The sequence below is a fragment of the Barbatula barbatula genome (assembly GCF_947034865.1).
Source record: "Barbatula barbatula genome assembly, chromosome: 18".
NCBI lineage: Eukaryota > Metazoa > Chordata > Actinopteri > Cypriniformes > Nemacheilidae > Barbatula > Barbatula barbatula.
Genome location: NC_136781.1, coordinates 10496059 through 10513717, shown reverse-complemented (window position 1 = coordinate 10513717; position 17659 = coordinate 10496059). Strand labels below are relative to the sequence as shown.

At 38.6% G+C, this 17659-nt stretch overlaps 1 protein-coding gene across 2 annotated transcripts; it reads right to left on the bottom strand.

Annotated features, from left to right (window-relative positions):
- Positions 1-16546, bottom strand: inppl1b (inositol polyphosphate phosphatase-like 1b). 2 transcript variants are annotated; one of them, XM_079480581.1, is made up of 27 exons: positions 15220-16546; positions 13954-14017; positions 11054-11192; positions 10837-10975; positions 10574-10714; positions 10388-10475; positions 9430-9519; positions 8951-9073; positions 8754-8868; positions 7629-7729; positions 7432-7534; positions 7147-7343; positions 6402-6519; positions 6167-6263; positions 5909-6047; positions 5646-5745; positions 5198-5283; positions 4685-4765; positions 3943-4030; positions 3516-3626; positions 3308-3396; positions 3057-3144; positions 2729-2884; positions 1855-1924; positions 965-1748; positions 738-853; positions 1-619 (listed from the first exon to the last, which is right to left on the bottom strand). In XM_079480581.1, the coding sequence occupies exons 1-27, from the start codon at positions 15369-15371 to the stop codon at positions 526-528; spliced, it is 3669 nt and encodes a 1222-aa protein (XP_079336707.1). In that variant the 5' UTR covers positions 15372-16546; the 3' UTR covers positions 1-525. The 2 variants fall into 2 exon arrangements, with proteins under 2 accessions (XP_079336707.1, XP_079336706.1); XM_079480580.1 differs by having other exon boundaries at positions 412-619; positions 738-856.
- Between the last annotated feature and the right edge of the window lie 1113 nt (positions 16547-17659).

The following is a 17659-nucleotide window of genomic DNA, read 5'->3' as shown; positions in this document are numbered from 1 at the left end:
AATTCTGTAAGTATTATTTCAATTTGTCTTCATTGTGGTACATTTCATTATACACATTATTTAAAAATACTGCAAAGAAGAGTTGAAGGTCCAGGGTAAGAAATTTAGCGGCAAACTGAAACCAACGGTTCACTCCAGCCCCCTCCTTCAAACGGCTTCAGTGGCTGACACAGGACTAAGATGTCATCACGTTTATCCTTCTTTGCTGATATTTATGAAACACATCGCAGGTCCCCTTGCATGGAATTCACCATGTTGTTTCTAAAGTAGCCCTAAATGGACAAACTGCTTTACAGAGTTACAAAGCTAATTCTAAGGCAACGAAAACATAACGTTTCATTATGTTTGGTCACCTCTGAAGACATAATTATGTATATTAGCTAGCATTTCTGTCAATTGATCCTCCAAAAAATTACACACAATACCTTTAAAAAATATTTATTAAGTAGAGAAACATTGAACTTGTTATTTATAAAGTTGTCGCAATAGGACACAATATAACCTGACAGTCTACATGGCTCTCTGTTAGTCCCAGATCCTAGGCAGGTTATCCAAGATTCTTCGTCTGTGAGATGGGTTGGTAACACCCGCTGCAAGCAGCTCCTCCTCTGTAATTCCACTGTGGCAACAGCAGAAAACACATCTTTCACTACCATCCACTGTTATAATACACAAATCTAAGGACGTTTGTCATTATTTGTCAGAATTGTAAAAACAGATCAACGCTCCAGCCTCACCTGAAATAATCAAGATCGTCCCAGCCATTGCGGCTGAGGTCCAGAGTGTAGCGTTGAAGACCCAGGGTGCTGAGCAGCTCCCACACTGTTTCCGGAGCTCCATGCAAGACTGACACCTGCTAGCACATTTCCATCAAAGCACCAACATTTACTGTCATATCCTATTATAACCCTAGAGTCCGTATTTGCAACACAACAGATGTTCGGCAGAAAACTAGCCAACTCACCTCTTTCTCCCATCCGTAGCCTCTCTCACTAGCTAAACTGTAATCACACGCCTGGTATCTCTGCCGAGGTGACATTTGATGATATTGGTACTGCCTGTCTACTGGCTGAAAGTCCACCTCACTTAGTGATTTAGCAATTTGAAGAGCTGTAAGCGAGTTGTCGCCTGCTGCCGCCATCGGCTGTTCAACCGTCCAGGGTACAAAAGATGTATGAAGGGGATCCCTAGTGGTTTTTTTGGGTTTTGGTCCATTTTGCATTGGCATGGGCTGACCCTGGTTCAGCTTGTGATAATCCTTTCTGACTTTCTCATTCAGTGGCACGTCCTGTAAAAAGATCGAATGGTTTATGTAGGAGTTTGGGACTTTTTTGACTGATAAGACTGAATCCATATTGTTCTTATAAGAATGTAATGGTAAAGATGGATTTGAAGTGTAGTGTCTCTGCTCTGTGTTTGGAGAGACATCTGGTCCTGGGAAAAGCTGATAAGAGGAAACGGGAGATGGCAGTTCACTCTGACTATCGCAAGAGGGTTTGTAGGGCAGTAGGGAGCCAGGGATCTCGATTTCCGTAAAGTCGGACCGCCGAGCAGACCATTTACCATGGCTTTGGCCTCCTGTTACTCTAGGTAGCTGTATCACAGTGTCTTTTTCCAACACTACTTGGGATTTTTTTCTGGCTGTGGATGTCTCTTCAACCCTCCGCAACACAGGCATGCCCTCGAAGATGAAGTAAGCAGGATTGGTATAGCTGTTTGGCACTGGAGTGTGTGAGACGGATGGAGTTCTACAGTAGGCAAAGGAAGCAAAGTCAAGTCAGAAAGTTTAAGGTCAAATGCGAAAACTCGATGTGAATAAAAATATCGCCAATATAGAGACTATATTTCACTCACTGTGTGGGAAATGCACTGGATGGAGGAGACATGGGATCCTTTGTCAGGTTCTTTTCAACACAAAGCCATTCTGTAATGTGAAAAAGTTATAACTACTAGGTTTCAGATGGTCACCCTGCTGGTTAAGTAGGTTTTGAAGCATGGTTGCCGGTTTAAGGTGGTCAGGTGCTGGTCCTTAGCTGGCCATGTGCTGGTTTAAGCTGGTCCTGGGCTGGTTTAAGCTGGTCCTAAACCAGCTCAGGACCATCTTAAACCAGCACATGACCACCTTAAATCAGCAAACGACCAGCTTAAACCAGCACAAGCCAGCTACCATGCTTCAAAACCAACCTAACCAGCATATGCTGTTTTTTCCACAGGGCAGGGAAAAATTCATTGAGCTTTCAATAAATAAGACGTTAAAGGAACAATTCATCCAAAAATGAAAATCCTCAAATTGTTCCAAATCTCATCTGTATAAATGTCTTTGTTCTGTTGAACACAAAAGAAGATGTTTGGAAGAATATAGAAAAGCAAACAGTTCTTTTCCTACTATGGTAGTCAATGATGGCCATGAACTGTATGATTCAAGCATTTGTCCAATGCGTTCATCAGAACAAAAACATTTATATAGATTTGATACAGAACTCGGGGGTTAACTTTCATTTGCGGGTGAACTGTCCCATTAAGAATCATGTTTCAATATAGGTCTCAGGATGCATCTGGACTAGATTAGACAGAAGGAGCCAAAAGAGGAAGCCGTGGTAGAAAGCCAAGCAAAAGCAGAGCCAAAGCTACAGAGGAACTAAAACAGACAGAAATCTAAGGAGAGAAGTGTCCGGAGAGTATTTGAGGAAGTGATAGAAAACAGACTCAGGCCACATGGATGACCCACCGTAGAGCCTTTCCCGGATTCTTCTGCAGTCTGGTGGTACATAGACCCTGATTCGTCCTCTGATTGAGCCCATCTCTTCTCCTCGGTGAGTCAAGCACGTCTCAAATAGTTCAGAGGATTTTCCCATTTCAGAGCAAAGAGCCACGCAGCACTCACCTGAAATATCACAAATACTGCACTGATTAAACCGGCTGTTGGTTAAACAGAATTAGGAGGACGTGATTTGTGCACATAAACTGTATTACGTACTTAGTTGAGTTGATTTAAAACACAATGAACCAAAATTCCAAAGAAATGTTTTTAAAGTGATATAAGCTTTACTTTGTACCGTATGACTCAAAGCCATCACATGACTTCACAGAAAATAGCAAGTGCTGATCCCGGAGATGCTCTAAATCAGAGAAAACTGTCTGAAGCTGAAAACAGGAAGGAAACGAAGATTCTTTCATAACAATACATTTTAAAATACAAACATCTTATTATTTTCAGCTGTTAGCTATTCTGTTCTCAGTTCTCACACAAGGAAATAAAACATAGTTCACATGTTATTAAACTGAACCAAATGATGCATATCGCAACCTTAGGAAACTGTCTGGAAGACCAGCCAAGTTTGAGAAACCCAGGCACCTCACAATGCTGCGAGTCATTTTCTGAAGACCGGCGAAGTTCTACACAGAGAGAAAATTATGAGGGCACAAAAACAACTGTCACATTTTTTTCTCAAACTTCAGTAAATGCAAAAAGGCATTGAATGCTTGCTGCTGTACTTTATTACTGCGCAAGATACCTTCAAGACAGCGTGAATGGAGCTCGATGAAGAACTTGGCCTTGCTTGAAGTTTTCACTATGGCTTCAACTGCCTCCAGCTCAATGCTGGCTCTCTCTTTGACCTCTGAATCTACATCAACAGAGATGGAAAAGATGACTGTGACACGGTCATGACACCAAGTGAAACAGTAAACAATGACTCATTTCAAAGACTTTGTCTATATTTAAAGCTCAGAGATAAAGTAGTTCACACACTTTTAAAAGCAATTTCCTAAAAAATGCCATACTTTTTACTATGAGCTAGCCTTAAAATAAAGAAAAGTCCAATAAGTGTAGCAAAGGGAAACAGAATAATGAACTGCAAGGTCAGCAACTCCTAATATACTCTAACAACTCTTTAAACTGCTGTCCTGTTGGTCATCTCTGGAAAGCTCAAAAGTCTGTACCTGTTCTGGGGCACTGTGGTGTCACTCCTACTTCAAAAGTAGCAAACACAGGTGAATGTTCACTAGTGAAGATGTCATCTGTGCAACCTGACAGAGATAAAGAAACTATTAGACTTTACTGTGAGGGAAAAGTTGCTAGCAGGTGGTTAAAGAAACTAGTTTACCCTCATTTGTTTGTTTCTTATTTTATGCTTTTATCTTAAATAGATTTACGTAAATTATCACATACAAAGTTTTCTATACTGTTTTATAAGGGTACTATATTGTCAGTAATGTTTTTGACCATTTTTATACACTGAAATAAAGTATGTTGAAGGCCTTTACTGAAGAGGCTAAATTCAAGCAGTACAGGATATGACTCTTATTGTGAACCACAGACTAGGGTGGGAGAGAAAACAATTGTACCCAAAGTAAACCTTGCAGTAAAATGCAGCTACACACATTTTATTCCGAAATGCTACAAAAATAGCAATCCCGTGTTTGAGTAACTCTCCGCAAGCTGAAGTTCAAACCAACGAGTTCCTTTAACCACTGTATCTTGACCTGTTATGCACACAACAGTAAAATCCAGTTGGCTGCTATATAAGCCACATTTGTGAGTCGTAAACAGAAATGCATGCATTTTTATGATTAACATGATTTGATCGTTTAAAAATTAGTCATACGAAATAAAACAAAATAGCTTCATAGTTTGAGTTTAATGCAATTGGGATGTGCCTGAGAATGTATGTTTGAACTTTCCATATGATGTACAGGTGATGTGAGACTCTGGGTAGGACTTCCACAAAACTCTGTCACACCATGAAGGCCCATTGACTTGCACCTGAAGAAAGGTCAGAAATCAAGTTACTTTAATTATTTTGTGCTTAATAACTCAAATCTTATTCATCATCACATATTCCAACTATTAAAGGTCCAGTGTATGCAATTTAGCGGCATCTAGTGGTGAGGTTAAGAATTACAACCAACAGCTCGCTCCACCCCTCCCCATCCCTTTCGATGCACTACAGCGTTTGACACAGGGCTAAGATGTCATCACGTTTTTGCTTCTTTGCCGAAGGAGATAACATTTTTACAAAATGCGCTCTGTAGAGCAGTTTGTTTGATAAGGGCTACTGAAACAACATGGTGAATTCCATGCAATTTCTGTCAGTAGATCCTTCAAAAAAGTTCACATTGGGCCTTCAAGTCACTCGTACGTTGTAAATAAGGGTTTGAGAAATCCCTGAAAGAAAAAGAAAATGGAAAATCTTACCCCACTTGACCTTTTATGCCACAGATAGCAGTCTCTAGAACCACGTTCATAGCGATAGGTGGGAGGAAACAAAATCTTCTCCTCCTCTTAACAGAGAAAACAAGAAATAAATATTTAACAGCACCCAGGAGGAACTGTATACTGTAAAAATAATCCGTAAAAAAACGGATAATGTACGGGCAGAAAATTACCAGTACGTTTTCCTTTATTTTACGGATATTTCAGTTAAGGCTACCATGTCATTAAATGCAGTGAAACATGTAAAATACAGGTAAAACAACTATAAAAAGTTAATACGGAACATTCCTTCATATTAATACAGTATATAGTGCCCTATTTTAACGGATTTTATTTTAGAGTGTAATTCTCTGTCTGGTTGTTGTATCACTACATTGATTTCATGTTTCTGTCTGCTATCTGTGAAAACAAAAGCAGTCAAGGTTCTTACTGAAGTTAAAAAAGGCTTTTCTTTTATGCTGCTCTCTAGTCAATTGGTCTGCACACATCAGCTCCTCAAATTCTCTCTTTGATACATGTTTTAATATGTCCTGTAAAAAAAGAGACCACGGTTAGGGACAGAAGGCCTTGAAAAAACATAGTTTAATTGTATCTTTGGAGCCATGTTTTAATGGCTGTAGATTCAATAATAAAGTGCAATGAAATAAAAGACTTCTAAATTCTAGACAGAATGAAAGCGGAGATAAGCTGTACCAACACATCCAGGTCCAGGCGGTAGTTGAGGTCTCCACACCAAAACAGATGATTAAATCGAAGGCTGATGTCAAACGTGCTGAGCTGTTTCTCTCCGAGAGACAAAAGCTTAAGGATATCTTGAAAGTTGTGGTTCCTCCTGCGTTAAGTAAGAGAATAACACTTTTACATACTCATAACACAGGACATGATGCTTTATACTTAGTAAAGATAAGTGTAAATGTATGACAGAAAGATGTTAAAGATGTGTGTGATTACCTCAGTGCTTTATCATTTCCAGAAGTCAGATGGCAGTTCACAAAACCCATTGAGGTGCCATTGCAAAGGAGAGAAATTCCTACAGCTCCCTTGTTTCCTGTAACCACCAAGACAGAACTAAATCGTCTAGTCTAAAGAGTAGGATTATCATATGGTTTGGTTTGCTTGGCCATCAATATTCAAAATACGTATATTAAAAAACGTTTAAGGGGGAGAGACGGAGAGAACTGTGTACCAAGTGTGTTTCCCAGGCCAGTTTTCACACAAGCTGTGTTTACATGACTGATCTGTCCTTCATGCTCTGGCTTCACAAACACAGCCAGTTTGATATTCCAGAGGGACTGCACTGCCACCTTCAGTACAAACACAGAAAACACAATCCATTCATTCAATGTGCCTCAAACGCCAAACCTGCAATAATAATAAAAAAGTCATTACAAGAAAATGTATAAATAAATATACGATTAAACAAATTATGTAGTATAAAACGTAATACTGAATTATTTTTTAATAAAAATGTTATGATGTAATTATTTTCTGTATTTATTTATGCTGTATATTTTTATTCTTTCATTTATTGTTGTTATATAAATTGATTTATGCATTTGCTATGCACAATGCATACATATTTTGCAATTTCATTTCAGTTTTATGTTTCCCAATATGTATTTATTTCCTCATTCAAGTAATCATGTACTTATTCATTTCTGTATTTCCTTTAAACGTACGTGTGCAAAGTTTAACTAAGGGAAACAGTGCTTGTGAGGCTCCAGTTTATAAATGGTTGGCCCCTCTTATATAAAAGCATCAGATTTAGGCATATGTAGAAAGTAAAGAGCATTTTGTCGCTTGCCCTTACAGTAGCATAGTTGCAAGTTGGCAGTAGGCTTCGAGTTTAATGCCTGTTTTTTGTAATCGGGGGTAAAACATGCAGGACAAATCATTAAAACATGAGGATTTGGGATTTTATAATATCAGACCTGCTTAAATTCAATGTTGGTTGCACTCCGGAGTGTGGCTCTGATGTGTTCAGCCCACTCTCTCTCACCCTGTGGGTTGTCCTGAGTGCCTACTGCATAGATATCATGAGGCAGAGAGGCAATGGACTCATCCGGGGTGAGACCCAGACCACAGCAGGTAATCCAGGACTGCAGTGAAGCAGGTGGAGGGGTGCGCCCTGCAACAAAATACAAATACAAAAATTATTAGGACTTATATGTCTTTCATGTTAACATGCTTTACGACTTATGACTGTATATTATTACCCATGTTCCAGGTGCCTACAAACACAGAGATGATGTCAAGCTCAGACTGTTTTGAGTGAGTTGCCTTCATAAGCTGTAGCAGGCGACAAAAGGCTTCTCGTTTCTGTAGGACCGTTTATGGCACGACAAATCAGCACTTCCTTAAAATGACATCTGTTTACTTAGTTTACTTTCATCATTTTTGTCTTAGTTCTCACCTTCATGCTTTCAAATACCAGTTCTCTTGGAGGGTTGTGATGACTGTCAATAACCATCTTCAGCTTTGCATGGCTTTTGTGAAACTTTACCAGCTGCACGACTACACAAAAAAAGAAGCCTTTTATGATAGCAATGGATACTTAAGACATAAAGCTTGCACTGAATTTTGTACTGTAGACAGCAATGCTGGGAAGTAACACACTAAAACCTATGATGCTCCTAACCTCACATTTTCTCAAACGTGTGACAACTTGTTACTGTAAAAGCTAGTTTTTAAAAGCTAGTATTTTCCATCAAGTAATGGTGTTAGCAAAACTCTACTATACATGCGTGGCCAAAAGTCAAACTTTGAAAAATAAATGTTGTTGTTTTTTATTCAAAGATATTAAGGATGTTTCAAGGATGTACGTTGCTATGTATACTTTGAGTGAAAAATAAAGCTCAGTTTTAATAATTTAAGGAGGCTTTTACACACAACACATGTTCAAATATTATTGAAGCCCAGAAGAATAACTACAAACTACTACCACAACAAATGATAAAAGCAATTTTTTTTATTCCTTATAAGCTTTGCCTTTTTTGTAATTCGAATTTTGGTTTTATTGCATTTTGGAAAACAATTTGTCCCATTAAAAATGTTTAGTGTTTTTGATAGATTAATTGATCCAGAGGGGGCACTAAATGCAAATATTGTACAAATATTCCCCCGGATATCACTTTTGGTCACTACTGTAAAGTCTGTAAATTGGTTTGTTTGGGTGGTTTATATAAAAAGAAACAAGCTTACTGCTGTCACCCTTTAATTATATATGTATTGATTCATAAATGAATTCATTCAAAAGATCCTAGCTGTTTCTGCAAAAAAGAATGCTCTATATTACATTATACAATCAGATATTTAATATACTATGTAATTATATATATTAAATAATAAATATATATTAAATAATTATATGTATTAAAGTAGCTTAACTTAACAGGATGAAGTTAAGGAAGGCTGGCGTAACAATTTCTAAATTGTAATTTAAAAAAAGAAAGGGAAGCAGAGCATACTCAAAATTATTTTAAGAAGTTTAGAAGTGGTGTGCCCAACAGTGGCAGTCAATGACGCAAGGTAAACTCACTCCTGTCGTGTGTGACAGTCTCCATGCCAAATGAGGTGGATTTCTTGTCAAACAGCAGCACTCCTGCATGTACGTCTACTGACACTGTTTGCCTGCCGTATCTGACCACCTTCACCTCGACACACAAAACACAAACAAAACTTAACTAAAAACTTGTTAAACGTTGTTGAGCTGGAGAATGGGCACTGATGTGCTACCTGAAAGCTGTGCACAGGACTTGGTCTGGCATGTTTTTTTGTAACTGTGACGGCCTCTGGAGGGGTGGCTGGTTGTAAAGATAAGTTGTGATTTGTTACAGCCTCTTGCAAAGCTTTGAGAACCTACAAAACAGAATACATGATAAGACTATAATGCATTTGGTCTGTATATGTCTTCAAGGGCCTGCAGAGTATAGTTGTGTGTGAATAAGTACATAATCCTGATGAAAAGATCATCTTTAACCAATGTGAATTTCTATGCTTGTCCAACCTGGGATGTCTTGGTTTTTGCTAGTGGATACAGTATGGTGATGTAAAGATGGCTAATCATGGGACATTTGCTATGCGAGTTAAACATACAGTACATACACCAGCATCCAAAACATAAGGAAAATTGGTGATCATCAGTCCTTGTCTTTTCAAAAGAGTAATTTAATTTCTGTGTACACACTGTTTACAAGTTTTATGTGAGTCTTTACCCTTCTCTCCAGGGAAGACAGCAGGTTACAAAGGGTAGTCAGCTTGTGAATTAGATTCTCCATGTTTTCTTCGGGGCTCTTTTCTGTTTTCTATGACAGATGAGAGATTATGAGAACACACGTCTATCCTGTAAATGTCGATGAAATCCCCTGTCGATTAATCTCATTTTGAGATAAAAAAGTGTCAAAGATTTTTGATCATAAAAATGATAAATGATTATGTGATCCTCCAGAATACAGTACTCAAATCTTTTTAAACGTATCTAAAATTATTGAGACGGTTTTATTATCTTTTTACAGTTGTCTTACCATGCCAAAAAATAAGCTGGCTTCTTAAACATAGTTTTTTCCTTCACATGGCCTTACTGGGTCAATATAAAATATATAAAGGTTATGTAGCAAAGTCATGTGTAAATGTGGCTGCTGTTTTCTCATGCAAAAGTCATCTCCACAATATGAGAGCATTCTGGGGATTACCAAGGCATTTTAGGCAGTTTCTAGGGTGTTCAGGATGGTTGATGTGTTGTTTTATGTCAAAATACCCCCTTCATTATGTGTCTGAAAGTTATACATCGATGTACCCTACATGTATGTCAGACCATTTAGAAATGTAACACGCACATCTCCTCAACACTATTTGAAGCATTATTCATGTCCAGTGTTGTGTGTTACTAGTTACTAAGTGATTAATTACTGTTATTCAATTACAGTTACTTCTGATGTAATTAAACTACATACTAAGTGTAATATATGTGTGTGCATAGTGAAACTGACATAAAAATTCAAAGTCTAACTTTAAAATTCGTGCTTTAATGTATAATTCTCACATTTGTAACACATGTATTTAACACAATTTATTAAATGTAAATAATAAATCATATATTAATGATCCATTGGTTCCTGTCAGTAACATGATGTGGTGCTATGCTTTATAATACAGGCATAGGCCTCAATATACCTGCAATGTGGAGAAGGTGAGGTGGCTGATAGGGTGATCAAAAACATTAGCCAAAGTCTCCAAACTGGACAGTGTTTGGTCAATCTCACTGTATAAAAGAAACCCACAAAACACTTCATTAGCAATCATTCGTTCGTTTTGAACAATAGCAGCGATGTGGAAATGAAGTGTGATGTTACAGATCACCTGTGCAGGCCATCGCACATGCGGCTGAGGACAGACTGAAAGTGCTGCAGTCCTGACACACCCTTCTTCACATTCTCCAGATCCGTGCACACATCGCCATGCAGATACTCATCCAGTAATGGAATGATCTCACAGCTTACACTGTAGAAATAAACATGATCACATCGATGGAGATGTACAGAGCGTTAAGTTTTGTGTGTGGTTGGTCGTATTAGTGATCCATAGTTTATATGTGTGATCCATGATCCATAGTGTGAATGTACCTGGTTGGGCAGAGGTCCTGAAGCCTCTGAAGCAGTAAATGAGTGGCCACCAAACTGGAGGCTGGAGGCTGGCCCATAGGGGACGTTGTACATGGCGGAGAAGTTGTAAATGTTGAACCCAGCTTCTCATCCTCACCGTCTGAAACAGAATGACAACTTTAGTTTGAATGTTCTGTCTAAAGCTGTGAGTCATCGGGCTTCTATTGTCCCATCTTACCCGAGCTCTCATCATTGGGGTCAGTCTCACGTATGACAGGGTAAACCAAAGGGGCCACCAGACCTTTGTGAGGGTGCTGATACCCAGCTACTAAGTCACTGAGAGTACGGAAACAGTTCACCTGCACTCCATGTGGGGCCTGTAAAAAAGAGAAATATTATTTAAAGTGAAGCATAAAAAGATATATCTGTCTACAGTCAGTGATAACTAAAGCATCTTAGTAACAGGAAAGCGATCATCTAAAGACTATTGAAAGCAATGTTTGCTTGAAAAAGTGGGCAGATGTTAATGTTACACCTAACATCTTTTCACTTTTCGCAACGAGTCTAATGTACAACTCAATTTTCAAAAAAACTGAATGTAAAAATAATTGTATTACTCAGATCTCAATGAAAAGAACATGTGGCGTAAATCAGAATGCTATGAACCAGAATGAATTAACTTAACATTACATTACAAAAATCTGGAACTCTAAAAAGGAACCAGACAAACCTATTAAACGTCTAGACTAAAAATAATTTTGGACTCTATATTTTGCGAAAACTGAAAAGGTTAAACAAAATGGGAAAGAATGCTGGGTTTGCCACAACAAGAAGTTGGTCCAGATAGGGTAACTCCCAAAATTAAGTTTTTCCGCTTCATGGACCAAAGGTACAATTACTTATGATGCCTTTATTTTAGTGTCAGCCAAAATCTACAGCCCGCAAATAGTCACCACAGCCTGTTACCCACAGGCACACATATACACAAACCATCAAGCATCACGGCAAATAAAACAACCCACGCTCTTTTTTTGGAATCTTGTATTTTCATAGCATGCTCGATGAAACCAGTTTGGCAAAGTTACTTTCCCTAAAATCTTTAAATAACAGCATGTTTTTCCTTCAAATAACGCAGATCTTGAAAAGCGATTAAATGAAAAGGACACACAACTAGAAAAAGGAGAGCATTGAGAAAACATATACAGTGTATGTCTAACACAAGAAGTACACATTTAACTTTAGCCCCTATTGACTGGGTGTTTTTGTGTTAGAGACCAACAGCCTTCATCCACACATGCTGTACAAGAGAATTACAATACATATACAGCACTGCATGACACAGAAACATTTATGCCACACATATTCAACCTCCACACATACAGATCTATTCCATCCCCACTGGATGAAGAGCGTGGGTGCAGGAGGAATCTGTATGAAACATTATTTACAGCGAGTGCCGCTGAGGTCATTCTGAAAACACGCAGCTGCATGAACAGCAGAACAGTTCCACTACAACTGCTTTCACCTTAGGACCCCAGATTTACATTTAATATTAAGTGACAGACTAAAACTAATACAAGTAGGCTGCCCTGCACGGAAACTGATTAATATTATCATTCGTTTTCTGCAAACAATGACTGATAGGGAAAACCAGGTCACCACAAACCAGGTTTCTCACTTTGCATGTGAAACCATAATGCAATCTGTTTTTTTAACATGTCTGTGTTTGTGGTTTTTTTGAGAATAAGGGCACAGTTTCATTGACAATACTGTTTTATTACTATCCTATGCATACTTATATCAGTTGCATTTTATTATTCATTCTTCTATAAGCAAACCTGCCCTCTTCAAAACAAAGGTTCTTAAAAGGTTCTTCACAGCGATGCCACAAAGAACCATTCAGTCAAATGTTTTTTAAAGAACCATTTCTTCTGTACCTTCTAATCTGAAGAATCTTTTTTCTCCACAAAGAACCTTTTGTGAAACAGGAAGGTTCTTTGGATGTTAAAGGTTCTTAATGGAACGATTTAGACAAAAAAAGGTTCTTCTATGGCATTGAAGAACCTTTTGAAGCACCTTGAGTGTGCAGCACCAGAAGAACCACAGCTTTAGAAGGCAGCATATGCACAAGAATACAGACACTTTTTTACAGAAGTGAAACCAACAAGATAAATGTCATGTAATTTACATGTGAAATTAAAAATAATGTGTGACCCTGGACCACAAAACCAGTCATAAGTAGCACAGGAAACTTTTTTAGTGAAATTTAGCTAAAAATCGTTAGGATATTAAGTAAAGATCATGTTCCTACAGTAAATATATAAAAACTTTTTTTTGTAACTGGCTGCAGCACAATTGCTTACAAAAATGTCCAGAAACATACTTAACAAAGGTGCTTCAAAAATGGGTTCTTATCTAATCTAATCTGTGGCATCGCTGCGAAGAAGCTTTTAAGCACCTTTATTTTGTGCTTAAAGAGTGTACAAACTTTCCTCGCTGCTGCACGCTCTTTGTGAATTACCCCCTGAAAGTTTGGTATCTATGTAAAGCTTGAAATTCCAGCTTTCAGGTGCATCTACTCTCCACAACATCCTTACAGCGGTAAGCCAACAGAGGGTGTTAAAACAAACCTGTTTCTTGGCAACTGTCTCTGATTAACAACTTTAAAGGCAATTTTCGCAATATTTAGATTTTTTGCATCCTCAGATTCCAGAGTTTAAACCAGTTGTATCTCCACCATATATTGTCCTGTCCTAACAAGCCATACATCAACTGATAGCTTATTTGTTCAGCGTTCAGATGTAAAAATCTCAATTTAGAAAAATTGACCCTTAAAACTGGTTAAGACTGAGGTACATTATTTTTGTTAAGTATGTTTTTTTTAAAACCACATAAAAATCCTAATTTAACCAAGGCCTCATCCTGTCTTAAACTACTCCCTGTCCGGGAAACCGCCCCTACATGTACCAATTGAATTCATCACTTGATATCCATATTTTTGGCTATATTTTCTTTCTTTAAATATCTCTAACTGCAGCGCCACAGAAGCAATGTATCATTTAAAAGTAATTGAATAAGTATTGCAAAGAACATTGATATTTAACTATTGTTTAATGGAAACTAATATAGGCAACTCACCTGCACAGCCAGTAGTCCATCTGCATCGGGGAGGACACGATATGTGTGAACATGTCTCTGAAACCTAAGGACAAGACAGACAAACTGTTCAATGCCAATAACACAGTCAAGATGAAAAACAATGCTTAAATTGTATTGTTTTGTGTCTAATATAATATATATTCAGCTTTTTGGTACACAATAAGTGGGTCAATGTGTGGTTTCCATATACATTCTATGGTGATTTCGAGACACATGTCCTCATTGCGGGATTTGCTTTTGGCCACAGAAACTTTCATATTTATTCAACACAACTCAAAAAAGATCAATTTAGAAAGTTTGGTGGTTCCAGGTAACATAAAACAGTGCAAAACAATAATGCAGAAAGGAAGCAGACACAGAGCAACAAAGAGAATGAATGAGCGGGAATGCAAGCAGCGAGCTGGAGGGCTCAGCCTTCAGGAATGTATCTGGCTGTGGGCCGCAATGGAGTGAATGCAATGCGGTCGCTGATGCTTATTCCCTCATACAGGGGCCAGAGATGGGAAAAGAGGAGAATTAAAGAATGAACAAAGATGACAAAGTGTGGCCCAGAGGGGCTGATGTACACGACTGGGTCTCCTTTACTGGATCTCAAATGTATTCTAAATAAAGTCTGACACTAAGAACCGGTTGTTGTCTTGCTGAAACTTGATGGGGAAGACCGATATGGTTCCTATCTATGAAGGAGTGTGGTAGGTCAGTGGTTCCTAAAATGCACGTTCACAGGTGGTACAGGGACATATTTTTTATGCATTTCTATTTTTCAGTGTCTCACAAAATGTCTCATCCATAGAATTTATGATAAATAAAGACAATTAGAGTATCAAAGCGATTTAATATGCAATGTTTGTGTGCCAGGAAGTGAGGCAAATAGACAATAATTGACAACTTAAGGGGATAGTTCACCCAAAAATGAAAATTCTGTCATCATTTACATCATTTACTCACCACCACTCATTTCAGACCTTTATGACTTTTTTTCATCCGCAGAACATAAAAGATGATACGTTTAAGAATGTCACCCATTGACTTGCATTGGTTTTGTGTCCATACAATATTAGTCAATGGGTGCCACCACTGTTTGCTGTTGAGTGATGACAGAATTTTTATTTTTGGAACTAACTTTAATTCTTTCAATAACAAGTTCTTTCAAGAATCAGTTTAACAACATCAATAATACATGAATGTATGTCCAGTATAATGATTTGTTAATCAACATATGTATTTGTTGTATGTGTAGCTTACAGTAAACACAAGGCGTAGGCTCCAGGCACAGATTCGCTGTCCCTCACCAAGAAGCTGCCATCTTTCCCAGCACGAGCCAGCAGCTCCTCGGCTAGTACACGGCTGATGTCCCGATGATACCACGGTGCCGTTGTCATAGTGACTGGATGCATAAAACAATTATCCCAGAAGACTGTCCGAAATTCTTCTTCTACTTTGCAGGACCCTGGCGTGTGTCTGGTTGGTTGATCCAAGTCAGTGTAGAGAATGTGTCAGGAAGGAAGACACACTCAAAAATGACATCATGTTGTTGTCTCCACCGGTGATCCCAAAACATGCTTAAATTAGAAGCCGACAACCTTTTTTGAGCATAAAAATGAGCACAGCTCTGTTTACACTCTCTAATGTGTTTGACTTCTGAAGAGCATGTGTTCAACAAGTTTCAAAAGCAGGTCTCCTCAGGATGCGTGGGTAAATAGGGTAAATCCAGCACCAGTCTCTGACACCGCCTCCTTTTGGCTACACTTGTGAGAACTTTCATTACAGCAAGACCAAAGCAGATGATACAAATATATGGGACTGTGATGGCAGAGGGCACTATCTCGGCTCATATGCAGGCTACACGCCCCACTGACAAAAGATCCTATTCTAAAGCAATAAAAATTCTGATGTTTCGAGTATGGCAAAAGAACCAGACTGAGCAGGCATGAGAAGACACCACCACAAATTCAAATACTTTTCCGCTCGGTTGCTTTCGCCTTATAAGGGAAAGGCAACACCCCTCTGAAGTTCAGCTGATGTCTGCAAACTTCACTAAAGGGCAGTTAACTACAGCCAGGAGTCAAGCCTTAGTGCCCAGATCTAATACGCAGAAATGGTTGTGACTGAGCAACATCAGAATGGAGGCATATGACGCTCATGTCCCCTGGGAGTCTTCATACAGATGCAAGAATGAAGCACACCAAATGAAAGGAAGTGCTTCACAGCTCCAGATGGTGGCGAAAGAATATGAACATACCAACCTGAGAGAAATCCTCTAGGTGACCTTACGTCATCACTGGAGCTTAAAGCGAACCACAAGTCTTTCTCTTTAAGTATGATGTATGAAGTATGATGTTTTAGTATTTCTGTTTCTTTCATTCCATCCCTCCCACTGGTGAACTTCGCAAAAGCCGAACACATTCCATACACAATCACACACACTGTAATTCAACAATGGTCACATGTTGTCTCTAAAGTTGTCTCCTTGTACTTCCAGAGCCTCAGATTATCAGCAAAGCTTCCAGTTGTTTTTCTCCTTGTTGGTGTCCCAGCTCTCTCTCTCCTCTGTGTCACCCTCTCTCTGTTCAGGAAGTTAAAAGCGCAAGCTCCACCATATGGATATGATCATCCCCCTTTCTCTGTTTCTTGTTTTGTCCACTCACAGTTCTTCTCCTCCCACTGCCCTCATTTTCTTCCATGTGTTTCCAGATGCTTGACTCCGCCATCCGTCGCTACTCAGCAAAAACTCAAGTCTGCAAAAGTCTAAACCACACACAAACAGAGCTCTTCACTACACCCCCAAATCTTTGTTTATTGTGTGTGGGCTATAAAAAGTCATTGTTTTTCCACTATTATGTAGCTGGATGAAGGAAGTCAGGCGGCTTTTTGAAGGCCATTCTAGTCTCCACCCATGGGGTTGTATGTTTAGTTTTCGTTGTTCTGTTGTGGCAATAGATAAACAAGGTCATATGAAGGTGCAAATTATTGAACATGCAGGGCCATTCACACATGTTCCAGCATTCACCTACGCTTGCCAAAAGCACCCCCATGATGAAAATCTGATAAAAAATCATAGGATATTATCCTTTTTTTAATGCCACCCAGTACACCTGGCAGGTTTATGAACTGATCAGATCTGTTATCTCAACACATACATATTGCCATTTGCAGGTATTTAGTTATCACCAAAGTAGAAATTTCTAAACACAATTTTCCATGCTAACGCACAGAATGCACAGAAATATATTTTAATCACATTAATACGGAAGCCGTAAAGTGCCAAACACAACACCAAATCTGAAAACACATTAACAAACCATAAAGCGCAACAACAATTCCGGAAACAAAATTACAAATCAGAAAACACAACGACAAGTCAGAAAACACAACGACAAATCCGGAAACAAAATAACAAATCAGAAAACACAACGACAAATCCGGAAACAAAATAACAAATCAGAAAACACAACGACAAATCCGGAAACAAAATAACAAATCAGAAAACACAACGACAAATCCGGAAACAAAATAACAAATCAGAAAACACAACGACAAGTCAGAAAACACAACGACAATTCGGTCAAACCGGAAAAGGTAGGTCTTTTGTGTGACCGGGGTAGTTACTGCTGATTGGGCGGAACCCCTGTCAATCAAGATAAACAGGAAGTACAGTTCTGTAGCTAGCGGTACAGAATAACAA